General features: G+C 36.3%; 1 protein-coding gene across 3 annotated transcripts in view; it reads right to left on the reverse strand.

Moving 5' to 3' along the window:
* The window catches only part of N4BP2 (NEDD4 binding protein 2), a 73843-nt gene that overhangs the window by 50308 nt on the left and 3704 nt on the right, over positions 1-19831 (reverse strand). For 2 of the 3 annotated variants that reach the window (XM_090266965.1, XM_090266966.1), the window contains exons 1-4: positions 18239-19395; positions 13450-13574; positions 11005-11093; positions 6543-6619 (exon numbers count right to left, since the gene is read on the reverse strand). In XM_090266965.1, the coding sequence (XP_090123091.1) occupies positions 6543-6619; positions 11005-11093; positions 13450-13574; positions 18239-19389 (1442 nt within the window). In that variant the 5' untranslated portion in view covers positions 19390-19395. Of the gene's footprint in view, positions 1-6542; positions 6620-11004; positions 11094-13449; positions 13575-18238; positions 19401-19831 lie in introns of those variants that run through there. The other variant, XM_090266967.1, reaches the window with a different exon arrangement.

The raw sequence follows: 19831 nt of genomic DNA on the forward strand, positions 1-19831 counted from the left end.
AACAGAGAAAAAAACAACAACTCATAAGAATATAACCATCCACTTTCAGTGAAGATGGCAGCATAGGTAAACAGGGTTCAACTCCTCACATAACTACATCAAAATTACAACAAAATTATAGAACAACCATCACTCAGACCATCAGAAATCAAGTTGAATGAAAGTCTGACAACTATCAAATTAAAGAAACCACATCCATCCAGACTGGTAAGAGAGAACAGGCTGGTTCCACATCTACATTTGGTGGATAAAAATTTGAGAGGACTATCTCAGGAGTAAGGAGTCCCAGCCCCATACCAGGCCCCCTACTCTAGGGTTCCAGTGCCAGGAAGATAAGTCCCTACAACTTCTGGTTACAAAAACCAGCAGGGATCGAATCGGTGTAAGAAATGACTGGAGTACCAAGCAGTTCCTCTTAAAGAACCCCCACACACCATCCCTCTGAGCTCTAGCACTACAGTAGCAGCTTGCAAGGCACCAGTGACATACAGGGAGAAACTGAAGTGTCTGGTAGTAAGGCAAGAGCTGGGGACAGCTTCCTCCCAAACAGAAAAGGTGAGCAGAGGTCATTGTTCTTTTTCTGAATCCTCCCATCACAAAGTCATAGAGCTGGCAAGCAGATGCCATATCTGAGACTCCATCAACCTGGCTAACACTGTTTGCCCTGCCCTGGAGATCCCCTGAGGTTCCATCCCACCCAACTTACAGTTGTAAACAGTGGCTTTTCCATATGAATGGCTGGTCTTGGCTCATACTGTACAACTTCCTAAATCCTTTCAAACAAACAACAGCTGGCCTCAGTGAGCTCCAGGGACAGCACTAGCAGCAGCCAGCCTAGATTCACACCTTGGCTTTACCTGGGAATCTCTAAGCCCAGCACAAATAGCAGCCACCTCAGATTGCTTTATAGCTCAGGCAGGGAGGTCCTGAGCACAATACAGGCTGCTCTTGGCCTGCACCACCATGGAAACCCCAAGGCCTGCACACCTGGTGGACAGCTATAGACCACATTGGAGCACCACAACCAAGTCTCTGCACAGCTGATCCTCTGTGTAGGGCAGAGGTTAGCAATCAGTGGTCACAGCCAGTCCTTGGAGCTGACTGGCCTGGGTAAATCCCTCCTATTGACCTGACAACAGCAACCAAGGCTCAAATACAAGAGGGCGTACTCAGACCACACAAAGGGTGCACCTCAAGTACCCAGCTTGAGTGATAGGGGAGGCTGTGCCATTGCACCCTACAGGACACCTACTACATTATGCTACACTACCAAGACAGGGAGTCACAGCAGCTCTATCTAATGATACATAAAAACAAACACAGGGAGGCTGCCAAAATAAGGAGACTAAGAAATATGGCCCAAATGAAAGAACAGATCAAAACTTCAGAAAAAGAACTAAACAAAATGGAGATAAGCAATCTATCAGATGCATAGTTCAAAACACTGGTTATCAGGATGCTCAAGAAACTTAGTGAGGACCTTAGCAGCATAAAAAAGATCTGGCCAGAAATGAAGGATACACTAATTGAAATAATGAACAATTTACAGGGACGCAACAGTAGAGTGGATGAAGCTGTTAGGAGTCAAATCAATGATTTGGAAAATAAGAAAGCAAAAAACAACCCATCAGAACAAGAAGAAAAAAGAATCCAAAAAACAAAGATAGTATAAGCAGCCTCTAGGACAACTTCAAGCATTCAAACATTTGCATCATAGAGGTGCCAGAAGTAGAAGAGAAAGAGCAGGAAATTGGAAACCTATCTGAAAAATAATGAAAGAAAACTTCCCTAATTTGGTAAAGGACAGAGACATGCAAGTTCAAGAAGCACAGAGTCCCAAACAAGCTGGACCCAGAAAGGCCCACTCCAAGACACATCATAATTAAAATGCCAAAGGTTAAAGATAAAGAAACAATCTTAAAAGCAGCAAGAGAAAAGCAGATATTACCTACAAAGGAGTTCCCATAATTACCTACAAAGGAGTTCCCATAAGACAGTCAGCTGATTTCTCAAAAGAAACTTTGCAGGCTAGAAGGTACTGGCAAAAAATATTCAAAGTCATGAAAAGCAAGGACCTACAACCTAGATTATTCTACCCAGCAAAGCTATCCTTTAGAATCAAAGGGCAGATAAAGTGCTTCCCAGACAAAGAAAGCTAAAGGAGTTCATCATCGCCAAGCCATTATTATATAAAATGTTAAAGGGACTTATTTAAGGAAAAGAATATCAAAACTATGAACAATAAAATGTCAATAAACTCCTATCTATCAACAACTGAATCTTAAAAAAAACAAACTAAGCAAACAAAAACAGAAATAGAATCATGGACATGGAGAGCACTTTGATGGTTGCCAGATGGAAGGAGGTGTGTGGGAATGGGTGAAGAGGTGAGGGGATTAAGAAGTACAAACAGGTGGCCACAGAATAGCAATGGGGATGGTAAAGCACAGTACAGGAAATAAAAGAATAGCCAAATAACTTATAAACAGGACCAATGAACATGAACAATGATGGTGGCATTGCCTGAGGGAGTGAGGGGTGCTAAGTGGATAGGGGCAAAGGGGAAAGAATGGGGACAACTGTAATAGCATAATCAATGGACATGAACATGGACAACAGTGTGGTGATTGCTGGGAAGAGGGAGCATAAGAGGATTAAATGGTAATGGAAAAAAGTACAATAAAGATAAAATTTTTTTAAAAAGAATATGACCATCATTTAAAGGCTTTAATTACTATTAAATAGTAAGTAAAAAATTCCGGAGTAGATGTTCCTAAAGATCCTCCTGTTGCAATAAAACTGAAATAAGTGAATTAAAGCAAACATACATTTTAATACACTTTAAGTTCAAGCAAAGAAAAATATCCCCAATACTAGAAGTCTATGGATGTCCAAATATGAAGTTATAGTTGTGATTTCACTCATTATAGCTTATTTCTTTGTGTGTTTTTGTTTATGAGCTTATATTTAGTGGAATCTAACACATGCGGATCTTTAGGCCTTATCCTAGGGATGCTTTCATTCATACAGCATCTCAGTTTGCGCCTCCCTCAAGGGTCATGTCTTACTTAAGGAAAACATCTCAGTTATAACTCTCCTATCTAAGGTTGGGTCCATGGCTTAGTGTCTGGATCCCAGGGCTAATATTAGCACTTGCCACCTGGGCAAATCTGGCTTTCATATTTACCTACCTCCATCTTGTCTGGTTCAGGTCACAGAGAAGCAGAGACAGAAAATATGAAAGATACGTTAAGAGACATAGAAGACAGAGAAAAATGTCTAGTATATGTCTAATCCAAGTCCCAGAAAGAGAAAAGAGTACATGGGACAGAAGCAATTTAAAGAAAAATGGCTGAGAATTTTCCAGAACTGATGAAAGAAATCAAGCCCATGATCTCAGAAGCCCAGCAAATCCCAAACAAGATAAATAATAAGAAATCCACAACTAGAAACACAGTACTGAAAATGTCATTCACCGAAGATAAAGAGATGATATTAAAAGCAACCAGAAATTTAAAAACAAAAAATAAAGTCATCTACAAACAAACCAACTATTAGGATTACAGCTGACTTTACAATAAAAATCAAAGTCAGAAGACGGTTAAGTGTTAGGATTTTCAGATTAAAAAATAAACTTTGGCATGAAGCAAGCCTACAATGTAAAGAAAATCCTAAAAGATGAACATCAGGCAGAAAGAAATTCCCAGATGAAAAATATATAATGAAAGAAAAATTAAACACAAAGCAATAACCACATGAATGAAAACAAACAGTATCTGTTCATTGTGAAGAATCATAGCATGTAAGTTGGAAGAGAGGTTAAGTGTCAAGAGTTAAAATGTTTAAAAATCCTTTGTACTTATGAGGAATAAGGCTAAGACAATGGTTTCACTTTAAATTTAAAGTATGTATGATAAAATGTTTAATATAACCACTAGAAAAATAAAAATAGTATATATAATTTCCAAATTAGCACAGAAGGAAAATATGAGTAAGGAAATTGCATTCAATCAAAAAAATAAAGCATAACAAGAGAAAAAATTGAAATATGTAATTTTCTGGGATAGAAGAAAAACAATCACAGAAAAAGTGAGATAAAAGCACACGAAGTGAGACAATAAGAAATAAGACCAAAATAACCATAAAAAATAACTAAGCTTAATCAAGTAAAAGCCAAAGATGAATAGGGTGGATTTGTAAAAACCCAGTCATACTGCTTATAAGAAATACACCTAAATATAAAGATACTGAGAGGTTAAAAACAAAAGTATGGAAAAAGAAATATAACTCAAACATTAACTTTTAAAGGAAGCTGGTGCAGTCCTATTAGTATTAGACAAATTAGACATTAATAACAAAAAATAGTAAGAATAAGAAAATCTCTAGACAAGGATAAAATGTTCAATTAATTAAGAGTGATATAAAAACAATAAGCTTCTTTGTATTTCAAAGTACATCCTCAGAATATATAAAATGAAATAGGCAGAATTATAAGGGGAAACTGATATATTCAACACAATAAAGGAAGATTTCAACATACCTCTCTCACAGATTTCCTCACCCCTCTCTTAAACATTAATCCATCAGACAAATTATTTTAAGACAATAAAGATACAGACATGGTCAACAGAATAAGCATGATTTAATAAGATATTATTAACACACTATAATCACTATATATTCTTATCAAGCAAACATGAAACATTCATTTAATAATATGACTATGAACTAGACCATAAAACACATCTCTAAAAAATGAGGTAATTAGTATCACCCAAACTGCATAGTCTTACCTACTGAAGTTAAGTTGAAAACCAGTATTTTTAAAAAGATAAATTTAAAAACTATCTGTTCAGAAATTCAAAAACATAGTTCTAAAGAATAAAATTAATCATAACATAAGTTAGAAAGTAAATGATAAAAAGAAAGTGTAATATATAAAAAATTCTGGGAGCAGCTAACACAGTACCCAGGGAAATATATGGCATCAAATTATATTAGAAAATGACCTAAACTTTCAGGTAAAGATTTTTTTTTAAATAAAAGTATATACAAGCAAAAAGATTTTTTGAAAAGCAAAGAAAGAATAAAAAAAAGCAGAAATGAATTAAATATAAAACAAACATATAAGAGAAAGACAATCAGTTATTTATCTGAAAATGCTCATAAAAAAACTGATTTCTGGTGAGAATAATCAAGAAAAAAGAAGGAAGACACATATAAACGTATTAGGGTGAGAGGGGGAACTTAAGTATAGATGCAGCAGAGATGTACATGGTCAGAGAATACTATAATTGTTTTAACAAAGTCTTAATAAATTTGAAAACTTTGGCATAATGGAAAAATCTTAGAAATCTAATGAACAAAATAAACTAACGAGAAAAACAGAACCAGGGACGAGAAACATGGAACAGACTGACAGCGACAGGAGGGGAGGAGAGAGGGAGGAACAGCAGAAGAAAGAGGAAGGCACTAGTCAAAGAACATGTAGGAATGACTCATGGGTCTGGACAACAGAAAGGAAACTGACTGTGGGAGACAAGGATGGGCTGGGTAGAGGGAGGCAAAAGGGGGAAAAAATTGGGACAACTCTAATAAAATAAACAATAAAAAATTATTTTCATCTGAACCTTCTCAGATAAAAACAGATCCAGACAATTTATTTCATAAGTAAATTCTATCAAACATTCAAACTTATATAACCATGATACCAAAGTCAGGTAAGGCAGGACAAGGAAGAAAAAATTGTAGGCCAATGTCATTCATTTATACAGATAATATACCAAAAGAATAAAAAGGAATGAAGTACTGATACATGCTACATGGAAGAACCTTGAAACATTATGCTAAATGAAAGATGCCACATACAAAAGGCCAAATATTGTACGATTCCATTTATGCAAAGTCCAGAACAGGAAAATCCATATAGAAATAAAAAGCAGATTAGGGGAGGGGGGTGTTGGGAGTGACTGATAGCAGGTATGGGGTTTCTTTTTGAAGTAATGGTTGCACACATGGTGAATACACTAAAATTACGTCATCCTTTAGTTAGTCCATGTTCTGAGTAACATTTTTATTCAAATCAAACAATCAAATAAAGAAGGGGGGCGAGATACCTAGACAGCTAAACAGCTGGGCATTTACTACCTTTCCTATCTATGTTTCCTCACTTCCTTCCAGTATTCTAGGTCACTAGGCAGTTATAATAATTTATTCCTCCCAGTAGCACACGGTTCAGGCATGCCAAACCCTCTAGTCTGGATTAGCTTCAGATACTGACATCATATTATTAGTAAGTAATAAAGTGCTGACTATATAAGACAAATGGAATTTCTCTATTAACTCAATAAAAAGATACAAACTCTTCACAAACTAAATAAAAAACCTATATGCAATACAAAATTTGTCATCAATTTTTAAATGGCAAAGCTGCAATTTCATCCATTCTGTTTCATTCATTATTTATAAGAGGAAAAAATCCAAACAGATTTTCTATCACTGTCATGACCTAAAAAATATGCTAGATACTCTCCAAGTTTTACCTTGCAAGTTCCTTTGGTTTGAATTTCCACCATGTGTCCGGTTCCCGGAAAAGGACTTTATATTTATGTTTTTGAGACTACAAACAAAAAAGATAAAAGCATTTAAAAATAATTACTTCTATGAAATTAAATTCATTGTATCCAAGTTCATAGTATGTTAAAACTGAAATAACCTAAAAAACTATATAATTTTGATGAGTGTGTTAAAACTGGTAAAATGCACAATCTCTTTGGCCCAGCAATTAACTTCCAGAAATTTATGCTACTGATAAATATGTAAGAGTGCAAAGATATATATACACCAGGATACCCAGTTCACCATTATTTGTAATAGTAAAAAAAAAAAAAAAAAAAGACGGCAAAGCAACTTAGTAGCTTATGCAACTAGCGAAATAAATGCATGGACAACAATACAATAAAAATATTACACAGTAGTTTTTAAAATTCCATATGTATTAATGAGAAAAGGTCCTTAATATAAATGTTAAGAATGATACAGAATTTTCAGTTGGGTAAAAGAGGATTATTCACACATTTGTACATGTATAGAAAACTTCTGGAAAGACTCAAAAATACTATTAGAAGTATCTACCTCAAGGGAGTAAGATTTTAAGCATTCTTCTTTGTGGTTTGTATTTACCATATGCATTCATGACTTTTATTTATATGGTAAATATTGAAACCATAAAGAAGAATGCTTAAAATCTTACTCCCTTGAGGTAGATACTTCTAATAGTATTTATTTTAAGTAATATCTCATTTTATTTTTCAAAACTCTTTATATGGCTATCACCTAAAAAGCCACACCCTCTACTTGTGCACTAACTAGATGCATCTCCTCTCTCCATCTCAAGGATAATTAATTTCAGCTATCCCCCCCTTTCTGAGGCATCATTAATTTTTCCTCGTTCTTGAGTCAATCCCATCACTTTCAGTTATTTCTCCCATCTTACTCTTAACCCCACTTCCCCTGCCAGCTGTCTCCCCGTTGTCCTGCTCCCCTTTGTAGGAAAATGTCTCAAAATAATTACTATATTCTCTGTCTCCAATTTCTCTCCTAGCCTCTAAACCCACTCCCATTGGCTACTCCACAGAAACCGGGTACCAAGACCGTTAAGTGTGTCCACACTGGAAAAGTGCTATGGTTAATTCTCAGTCCTCTCTTACTTGACCCTCAGCAGCAATTGTCACAGTTCCTCCCTCTCTTCTCCTTACACTTTTCACTACACACGACAACTTCTCCTCTTACTCCACTCAGTAGATTTTCTCGGTCTTTTTTGCTAGTTCTTCCTTCTCAACCAGGCTTCTTCTCACAATGCAATGTCCCAGACTTAGTCCTTGGGTCCTCTTCGCTCATCTACACTCACATCCTCAGTAATATCACTCCTTTTTGGCTTTAAATATCACCCGTATGATAATGACTCCCTCTATATGTCATACATAGCCTAGAACTTGCTTCTGAATTCCAAAGTTACACATCCAACTACCTATTCAACAAACTTAACATAGTCAAATCTAAACTTTTTATAACTACTACCCTACACCCACCCCAAAACTATTCTATGAGCCCTTCACCATCTCAGCTGATGACAAGCTCCAGTTACAAAAGCCAAAAACCAACTTTAATGGCTCTCTTGTCATACCTGGCTCCTTTCTTTCTTTCACATCCACATCAATTCAACAAGAAATTCAGATAGCTCTACTTTCAAAACACATCTAGAATCTACTCATTATTCACTGTCACCTCCACTGCTACCATGTTGGTCTGAGCCACATGCTCTCTTACCTGATGGCTACAGCCCTCTAACTAGTCTCCCTGCTTCCATCCTTGCCCCCACCCCACCCAAGTCTGTTCTCAGAACAGCACCACAGTGATGACCCTGTTAATAGTCAGACCATGTCACTACTCTGATCAAAACCCTCTGTTATGGACTGAATGTTTGCATCTCCTCAGGCCCCATATGTGAAAACCCAAATCCCACCATATGACTGTTTTAGGAAACAGGGCCCTTAAGGAGATCATTAAGGTTTAAAGAAGTCAGAACAGTGGGCTCCTGATCCTTAGAAGAGATACCAAAGAACTCACTCTCTCCACCATGGAAAAACACAGCAAGGAGGAGGCCATCTGAAAGCCAGGAAGAGCATTCTCGCAGGAAACCAACCCTACCGGAACTTCATCTGGGCCTCCAGAACTGTGAGGAAATAAGTTTCTGTTGTGTAAGCCAGTCAGTCTGTGGTATTTCATTATGGCAGCCTAAACATACGAATGAATCTTCCATATCACACAAAGTAAAATACAAAGCCCTTACAGTGATCTCTGAGCCCTTTCATAATCTCCCCTACCATCTCCCCGGCCACCATTACCTCTCTGATCTTGTCTCCCACTACTGACCCATTCAGTTTTGTGACAAGATGCCAAAAGTGATCACTGCTACTTTCTGTCATTACCGACAAAAAGCCCGTAAGTCAACCCAGACATTGAGGTAGGAGATGACACAACACCCTGCAATGAGCCTACTTACTTTCCTCTCCTCACCTCAGTGGCATGTCATGTAGCTCTTGAGATCAAAATTAATTTCAAATGCACACACACAGAAAAAAGGAAAGACTATAAATTTAAAGGCTTTTTCAATTCCCATTATCAATAGAAAAATCTTAATAATGTATTACCTGAGAGGGTTCTGACTGACTTATATCAAGTTATATAACAGCTCACAAGATAATATTTAAAACAAAGTAGTAAGCTTTGCCAGTTGCTACTAAGCATACTTGACTGTCCCCTATTTATCCCCAGCTCACTACCTAGCTTCTTTTGTAAATGACAATCAAGACAGTATTAGATGGTTATCACCCATCTATTCTAGTCCTCCACAGCTCTCATTATCTTGCTTCCAAAAAAAGCAAAAAACGACCCTCCCTCTCTACTTAATTCTTATGTCTACTTCTTTATAAAGAAAATATGAGTATGGTACTCTGCGGTAAGTAGGACTCCTTTATACTTAAGTTGGGAAGAGCCAATGAATCAATACTGAAAAAATAGCTTTGTATTTTCAATTATAAGAAAAAAGGAAAAAGGAAACATTGAAGATTGAAGGCTAAATGAAAATCAGAAACACAGTAATCAGAGGCTGCTTTTCTTCTCTATGCAGAAAAATAAAGTGTTAAACTTTCTAAGATGACAGCAGAAGGCCAAGAAAAACCTGCAGAGAAGTCAAGTAAGGTTAAGGGTAAAGCGTGACCCTTTGGTGAATGTATTAGGGCAGAAATTAGGAACTCCAAATACCAGAAAGCAAACAGAATTTCGGCTCCCAATACACTAAAACTGAGTCTTTTTATTTCCTTTATTGCCTCTGCACAGAAGTAAAATCACATTTGCTTTCAAAGGACACATAATTTTCTTCAGAAAAGTGAAGAATGACACCTTCAAGACAGCACGAGTACACTAGACACAGCAGAGGAGGAACAGGCTAGATGTGCACAACGTTCATTCCCTCAAGAAGCATAACTTGAGCTTTCATGTGCCAGGCATGTGCTAACTTTGGGGGAATAAGCCAAACAATACCCCGTACTCACAAACACTTCATTCATCAACTTATTCAAGGAATATATATTTACTATATGACAACCATCGTGCTACACCTTGTTAATTCAATGAAGAATAAAACAATACTCCCACCCTTAAGAATATATAGATGGCCTAGAGCCAAATTCAGCCCACCAGCCAATATTTGTACAGTCTAGTGGTGAGGAATACTTTTTACATCTTTAAAAGTTTAAAAATTAAAGAAAAAATATGCAACAGAGACTGTAGGTGGCCTGCAAAACCTAAAATATCTACTCTCTGGCATTTTATAAAGCCAACCCCATGGCCTACTGATAAACACAGTGTGTTTAATGCTATGACAAAGTAAGCCAGGATGCCATAAAAGCAGAAAGATGACCAACTCAGCTTTTTAGTAAGCTAATTTAATGCTAACTTCCTGAAAAGTGACATCAAAGCTGGGCAAAAAAGGAATCTGGCAAATTTGGATAACTAAAAATAGTTGAGTCTACAAAATTCTGCATTTCTCAAATAGCAAAATTTCAAAATTTAGAAAATAACAAGGACAACCAAATTTTGATTCTGCCAAATAAGAGCAATAAGAAAAACAAAAAATATATACACACATACACATATATAAACATATCTATATTCACACACAAACATAAATTTATAATACCACTACTTTTTCATAAGACATCAAAAAACAAAAATAAACAATTTTAAAATTTAAAAATTAAATATCCAAACTTGAAAACTGAAAAAATTTAGCTTTCTGGGAAAACTTTTCCTGCTTTCATTTCCAGAGAAAGCTCAGTTACAGACAGTCCAAGGAGTTTGCTTGAGATTCATTTATGTAATTAACATACCCAATAATTTCAAACCCATTATTATAAACTTATAACAATATATGGTACAAACCAAAGCAACATATGGCTTCATTTCCCAAGCCTGTAGGTTTGTATTATCTATTATTACAGGAGATACCTTCTTTTCAAATGCTTCTTTTGCTGGAAAACACAAACAAAATCATTTTTAATAACAATATTAAGTATGACCTTGATATTTTAAAAAATCTGATATTTTTCTCACAATTTAAAAATTATAGATATGTGCCAATTTTAGTCTTCTTAGTATACAAAAAAACTAAAGTACAGGTAAACATTGAATAATAATGTTGAATAATAAATACTAAAGTTATAATCAGAGAAAATTATTAAATAAAAACTAGGTGATCTCAGATTTATGGATCACATGTATTAACAGCACAAATGAAAATAAGCGCTCATTAAAAATATCATGCTAACCCCTGGCCAGGTGGCTCTGTTGGTTGGAGCATCATCCCATACACCAAAAGGCTGCAGATTCGATACCTGGTCGGGGCACGTAAGGGAGGCAACCGATCAATGTTTCTCTCTCACACTGATGTTTCTTTCCCTCCCTCCCCCCGACCACCCCATGTTCCTCTCTTTCTAAAATTAATAAATATATCCTTGAGTGAGGATTTTAAAAATAGATATATACACATATCATGCCAATCCTGGATAAGATTCTCAACAGAAAAGGACTTCTGCAGAAAAATTAAAATCCAAATAAAGTCTGGAATTTATTTAATAATAATGTACCTGTGATATTAAGATGTATAATAAAAAATAGATATTTGGTCTTCATCCTGTCTCTGGCACAGAACTCCTAAACCCTCGGAATTTCCTTAAGTGATGAGAGTGTAAAGATGTTTCTTATGTTAATAAAGTGACTATTGGAATGCACCTAGGGATTGGGGCTGTTTTCCAGTGGCGCTAACCTGGTGATTAGAAGATTGGAACTACCAGCCTCACTCTAAGACCTAGGGGTTGGAGAGAGCGGATGAAGATTGAGTTCAATCACCTGTGGCCAATGATTTAGCCAATCATGCCTGTGTAATGAAGCCTCCATAAAAAACCCAAAAGGGCTGAGTTTGTAGGACTTCTGGGTTGGTGAGCATGTCATGGTGCTGGGAGAGTGGTGAATTTGGACTCATGGGCATAGATGTTCCATGCCTTCTCCCCACACTTTGTCCAGTGGGTCTCTTCCATCTGGCTGTTTCCAAATAAATCCTTTTATAATAAATTGGTAAGCCTGTCAGTAAACAGGTTTTCCTGAGTTCTGTGAGACACTAGCAAATTAACTGAACTCAAGGAGGGGGTCAATGGAACCTCCAACTGTAGCCCATGGGTCAGAAGCACAGGTAAACAACCTGGGCTTGCAACTGGCATTTAAAGTGAAGGGCAGTCTTGTGGGACTGACCTTTTACATGTGGAATCTGTCTCCCAGTAAATAATGTCAGAAATGAGGTGAATTCTCGGACACCCTGGTATGTCCAAGAATTGATTAGGGTGTGGGGGAGCGCGCGCGCGCACGCACACACACACACACATGCATGCACACACACACGCACGCACGCACGCGCATTGGAACTGGGTCCAGAAACCCTTTTCAGTACAAATGTTAATTTCTTAGTCTTGACATAGGTACCATGGTTATATAAGATGTTAACATTCAGGGTAAATGGGTGAGTGGTATATACAGTAAGAACTCTATACTGCCTTTGCAAACTTTCCATAAATCTAAAATTATTCCACAACGAAGTTTAAAAACAAACACTAAAGAAAACTAAGATGTAATGCTTTGAAATAAAGAAAACATTACTATATACAGTTGTGTAAGAGATTTTCTTATAAAACTACCTTTTTCCCAAGAAATTATTCCATTCAGGAAATTAATAATGAACCATAATATATAACCCTTACAAAGAAATTATTTGAAAGTTTTATAAGTTCTGTATACTCTCTTGAACTCAATAATGAAAAGACAAATAATTCAATTTAAAAATGGCAAAAGACTTGAAGAGACAGCTCTTCAAAGCAGATAAACTTCACTGGTTCGATTCCCAGTCAGGGCACATGACTAGGTTGCACATCAGGTCCCCAGTTTGGGGCGCAAGTGAGAGGCAACCACACAGTGATGTTTCTCTTCCTCTCTTTCTCCTTTCCCCTTTGTCTAAAAATAAATAAGTAAATAAACGAACAAATAGTTTTTTTTAAAAAAAGCAGATAAACTAATGGCCAATAAGCACACAAAAAGATTCTCAACATCATTAGCCATCGGGGAAATGCAAATTACCTCATTTAATCCTCTTAACAGCTTTGGGATAAGACTACCTCCTTTATTTTATTATGTAACCTAAGAATAGTTATAGCTATAATTTTATGTTTATATATATATAGTTATCTTTTTAAAAGTTATATGTCTCTCAAAACACAAATAATAAGAGAATTTTTTCTTTATATTACTCAATATTATCTGGAATCCAATGTCTATTCTTACCACGATTCTGGTTCCATTCATGTGCTTCTCCTAAGTACTTTACATCAAACTGATACTGTCCATTTATGTAAAAATAATCATCAGTACTGAGAATGACTCCACTCGGATTATCCTCTTGCAAAGTCCTGTAAATAATAAATGGAATTACTGTCATTAATTTTTCTAAATTCTCTATCCTAATTTTTATAAGGCCATAACCCAAATAAAAAAAATTCAAGTATTATTATTTAAAAGTGACAATATTGTATATTCAAACAAAACATATCAGAAATCCTCTAAGCCCAAGTTTGACTCCCAAGGAAACTGATCTAAGGCAAATCTATTTTACTTTATTTAAATGATTATTTCAGAATTATTTTTAATGTTATAAAGTCCTTTGTCAATAACTATAAAGGTTTAAAAATTAACAAATTTTTAAATATCAAGAAAACTGGGTAACTTAAAATGCTTCAGAATTGCATCCCCCTAATCTGCTCACTGATACACAATGATCTTCACTCACCCTAAGTGCAAGGTCACTTCATGGTAGGCAGCTACCTTGGTAATCAACAGGTTTTCAAAAATAGATGCTCTTTGTACACATACTGCTATAAATTTAGTCAGTGTGCCAAAAACATTCAAAAATATAATGTTAATAGACTAATAATCTGTCAAATTATACAAAACTAAGATAGTTTTGTGGGGATGTTTTTTACCATTTTGAAATTTTTTAAGTATATTTTATTGATTACGCTATTACACTTATCCCAATTTTACCACTTTGCCCCCCTAATTAGTATCCCCCTTCCCTCCAGCAATACTCACACTTAGTTCATGCCCATGGGTCATGCATATAAGTTCTTTGGCTTCTCCTTTCCCCATACTATTCTTAACATCTCCTTGTCTATTTTGTACCTACCAGTTATGCTTCTTAGTCCCTGTACCTTCCCCTTCCCAGTTGATAACCCTCCAAATGATCTCCGTTATCTATGATTCTGTTGTTTGCTTAGCTTGTGTTTGTTTTTTAGATTCAGTTGTTGATATTTGTGAGTTTGTTGTCATTTTAATGTTTATAGGTTTGATCTTCTTTTTCTTTAACATTTCATATAATAATAGCTTGCTCATGATGAACTCCTTCAGCTTTACCTTGTCTGAGAAGCACCTTACCTGCGCTTCCATTCTAAATGATAGCTTTGTTGGATAGAGTGACCTTGGTTGCAGCTCCTTGCTTTTCATCACTTTGAATACTTCTTGCCAATCACTTCTTGCCTGCAAAGTTTCTTTCGAGGAATCAGCTGATATTTTTATGGGAACTCCTTTGTAGGTAACTCTCTTCTCTTGTCGCTTTTAAGATTCTCTCTTTATCTCGAACCTCTGGCATTTTAATTATGATGTGTCTTCGTATGGCCCTCTTTGAGTTCAACTTGTTTGGGACTCTCTGTGCTTCCTGGACATCTATGTCTATTTCCTTCACCAAACTAAGAAAGTTTTCTTTCACTATTTTTTCAAATAAATTTTCAATTTCTTGCTCTTCCTCTTCTCCTTCTGGCATTCCTATGATTTGGATGTTGGCACTTTTGGAGATGACCCAGAGTCTTATTCTCTCCTTGTTTTTTCGAATTCTTGTTTCTTCATCCTGTTCTAGTTAGCTTTATTTCTTCCTTATATTCCAAATTGTTGATTTGAACCCCAACTTCCTTCCCTTCACTGTTAGTTCCCTGTGGATTTTTCTTTATTTCACTTTGTGTAGCCTTCATGTCTTCCCTTAGGCTTTTGCTGTACTCAAAGAGTTCTCTGAGCATCCTTAATACCAGTGTTTTGAAGTCAGCATCTGATAGGTTGGCTATCTCCATTTTGTTTAGTTATTTTTCTGGGGTTTTGTTCTGTTCTTTCATTTGGGACATATTTGTCTCCTCAATTTGGCAGCCACCCCATGTTTATTTCTGATTATTAGGTAGAGCTGCTTTGACTCTGTCTTGGTGCACCTGACCTATTATGTCATATAGAGCGGAGCCTTAGGTAATCACCAGGGCAGGGCAACCAGCTTCAGCATTTTGTGGCTCTAAATGGGGGGGAGGGGTCAGAGAGGGTACAATGCTGCTGCCTGGCTCCTGCAGGCTTGCTCAGCACTCGCCCCATTTCCAGTCATTTCACCCACTTCCTGTATGCAACTATGTCTCTCTAGCTGTTGCCCTGATGGTGGTCCAGAGTGGGTGGGTTTGCGTATTTTTTAGGACCATGCAGGTCCTTTAAATGCACTCTCCTGAGACCAGCTGTTTCTTCCATTGCCCCAACCCTCACTAGCTTTTACAGCCAGAGGTTATTAGGCTTTATTTTCCCAGTGCTGGAACCCTGGGCTGTGCTGTCAGGCCTGGGGCTGGGATCACTACACCCACCACATGTGGATGTGGGACTGCCCATTCCACCAGCTGCCCCTCAGCCACCACACTGTGTCCTCTCTGCACCAGGTTCCACATCTCCGCCCCTCCTATCCATCTGGATGAATATGACTTCTATAAAGCCTTGGTTGTTGGACTTCCATACAGTTCAATTTTCTGGCAGTTCTAGGTTGTTGTTTTTTTGTTTTTTTTTTGCTTTGAGGTTAGTTGTGATCCTTCTCATGGTTGTGCAAGGAGGCGAAGCGTATCTATCTATGCCTCCACTGTGACCGGAAAGGATTTTTCTTTTTTTTATCTCTCTCCTGATTTTGTAATATATCGTCTATGTAATTGAAATACATGCAAAAACTAAACTAACAGAATCCATGGAAATACATCAATGCTACTATTCTTGACCATTTGTAAAATATCACAGTTTATTCTCTCCTGTAAAATATGTTTAAGTATATCAAAGCTAAGATATCTTTTGATTTTAACTTTTATAGCACCCACTAAGTGGCAAGCACTGTTGTCTTCAAGCATTGAGAATATATCAGTAAACAAAAGAAATAAAAATTCTTACTCATGGAACTTACATTCTACTGAATGCTCACTTGATCTCAACACCTTCTGAGACTCCTACATTTATCCTCTTTTATCTCTTAAGTTTTCCCTTCTCTGACACTTCCTCTTTTCCCTTTAAACATGTATACATCTCAGTTATCTTTAAATTTTTTCATGCTTTAAGGACCCTTTTCAACTATTGCCCACCTTCTCTCCTTCCCTTAACCGCTTTATCATCAACGCTTCCTTTAACCTTTTGTCCCCTACCTTCACAGTGAAACAAAATTGATTTTAAGATAGCCATTCATGACCTCCTTTGTAAAGTCCAAAAGTCTTTTTCATCCCTCATTTTCCTTGAGCTTGCACACTAGTTTAATACTATACACTATTCTCTCTGAAGAAACTCAGTTTCTATGTCTCTGCACTTCCCAGCTATTACTCTATCTTTATTCAAAAAAATATTAGTTAGGTCCTACTTTGCAATAAGTGGTTGTTTTTTGTTGTTGTTCATTTTAGAAAGAGGAAGGGAGGAAAGGGAAGGGAGACAGAGAGAGAAACATCAATATGTTGTTCCATGTATTTAGGCATTCATTTGTTGATTCTTATATGTGTCCTGACCAGAGACTGAATCCTCAACCTTGGTGTATCAGGACGATGTCTAACCAACTGAGCTACCCAGCCAGGGTTAAAAGTGCTTTTTTCTCTTCTATTTTCTAACTGTAGCTGCCTCTTGCTCTAAGACCCTTGAAATCTAGCCTGTGTCACAGTTCTATTCTCTTTTAGTGTAACACCTTTCATCCCAATCTCTTTCACAAAATGTAGTATCATGACTGATTTCAATATTCATAATATTAAGTTAAAATGTTTTATTATTATTGTCATTAAATCAATTAGAGAAAAACCTATAATATGTCTACAGAAGCATACACTTACAAGTATACGAGTAGAACATGTGGAAATTTACTGGGAGATAAATCTAGACAAGGAAAGCATATCAAAATGAACTGAAAAGGAGTTTATCAAGGACATTCCCAAGCATATATTCATACTCACTAAGACTAGCTACAGCCAGGATCAAATAAAAAAGACACGGCTAGGAACAGCTGAGGGCAATGAGTTAAAATTTAAAAGAGAAAAGAAGAACTATCAAATAAAATATATTAGATATGAAAATCTTCTGAAAATTAAAGACTGGGGGTGGGGACAATGTGAAAACAATGCTCTTTGACTAGTACCACTGAAAACACAATAAAGCTGCCTATAATCCTCACTCCAGTCTCTCAAACCAAGGCACCCACAACCCACCTTAACTACAAAAGGGACACAGATGGATATATAAGATAAAATAATGGAGGGTACCATATTTTACAGGTTCTCTGACTACCAGTGACTCATCCTATATTCTCTTCCTTCAAATCACACATCTATAAAAGCATTATTTAACAACATGCTACAATCCCAAATTTCCAATTACCAGTAAACTTCTTGTAACTAAGACTTCCTTGAATTCAAAATCAATTATGGCTCTTTTAACTCTCTAATCAAAGATGAACTCATCTTTCTCCCACTCAAGTTAGTTTTCTTTCACATAAAGCTATTTCTGTTGATTTCACAAACTCACAATCTTGGAATCATCTTTAACTTTTTTCTTCTATTCCATCTCTTAAAATGATAATCTAAGATAAAAAATTCAATAAAAACTTCTGTTGAAAGCAGTACAATTAGTCACAGAGAAAAAAAAATCAGTAGAAAGAAAACATTTAAGGGGTTACTAAACATCTCTATTAAGCAAAAGCACATTTTCATACTCTATTATAAATGTTCAGGTTAATGCACTACATTTTTAAAAATGCAATTAAACCTCATACCTTGCCAAAAAAGATTTTCCTGATCCCGGAAGTCCTCTGAGAAGAACAAGAACTAGTCCAACATAAGATGTCTTCTTCCTTACAGCCTGAGAAACTGGAGTTTCTTGTACTTGATAAGCACTTGTTCCCTCTTTATTTCTCCACACCTTTGTTGGGGAAGGGTGAGAAATAACTGGAGAAGGAAATGTATAGTTGACAGGTCTCCAGTGTGCAGCTGTGGTAACAACAGGAGCTACAAAGCCATGATTTCCTTGAAAGAGGTCAAAAGCAGGAATCATTGGATTCCACATTGGTGGAGGTGGAGGAGGCAGCAGTATAGGGATATGGGTAAGTACTGGGCAGTAATTCACATCCTTCCCCTTGGAGTAATTCACATCCTTCCCTTTGGAGTAATTCACATCCTTCCCCTTTAATGGCAATTCACTATGCTTGTGTGGCTTGAAACTGAGTTCTTCAGAAGGTACACACACATCAGGGATAGAAGATGATTTCTCATCCCCACCTGTACCTCGTAAACCAAGCCCTGGATTCTGCCCAGTGTGGTTTAAAGGAGCCTGAGGTTCACTGGCATCCACATCTACAAGGGCCTGAGAGAACTGAGTCTCAACACACTGAGGGTCTTCTCCTTGACTAAGATTGCTATAACACACCACAGTGTCATTTGCTACATTTAAAGAACTACTGGGAAGAGACTCTTCCAATGTGTTATCCTTAATGCAATGTTTGGACTCATTTGAAACTGACTGTGAAGTTAAGGGGTTTGAAGTAGAGGCAGAATTCTCTAAATTTTCACTGTTCAAATCTGTATTTTCTGTAGAAAGAATGGGAGTCATACTATCTGAATCTGAATTTATAAATGTACTAGGTTCATTAAAACTATTAACATCTTGCAAAGGCAAAAATGAGTATACTTGGTCATCAGGAGAAGAGTTCAAGTTCTCAAAAGCATTCTGTATTAAAGAATCCAAGTCTTCAGTTAGCTGCATGTCCAAGAATGAATCCGTTTTTGAATCTTCACTCTCTTCTTCAGGACACTTTTCCATTATTTCATGTCCTACTGCACTTACTTGGTTCTCAGAAGCAATGGTGATTTTTGAAGACGATTCTTTTATCTTGTTATCAGTAGCAGATAATTGTAATAGACTATCCATGGCACTGTCAACTGCACAACAATAAGAACAATAACAGCAATAAAATATACACCTATATGTATTGAAAATAGTAAAATATAATTTGATTAAAATACACATTATTATACTGGATTTTACATTGAATAATTTATAAATATTCAAATTTTAAAATTACTATTTTACTAATATACCGGTCTGTATAAGTAAAAGGTCTGAAAGATAAGAGACATGCAATGTTATTACTTACAAACAGTAACAAATTGGGCTAATAAAAACTGCTATCAAGTAGATAAGTCTGATGAATTTACTGAGCAAATGTAAAAAAAAATCTGTAATTGTATGTACTAGTGTTATTTCTAAAGCTCTTAAACCAGTTGATTTAGCCAACAAATACTTACCTACTGCATGTCCTTTAAATAGTAAGTATGTAAAGTTCTCACCTAGTAAATTGAATTTGATTATG

Source organism: Furipterus horrens, unplaced genomic scaffold (assembly GCF_987537825.1).
Source record: "Furipterus horrens unplaced genomic scaffold, mFurHor1.1.pri manual_scaffold_2, whole genome shotgun sequence".
Lineage (NCBI taxonomy): Eukaryota > Metazoa > Chordata > Mammalia > Chiroptera > Furipteridae > Furipterus > Furipterus horrens.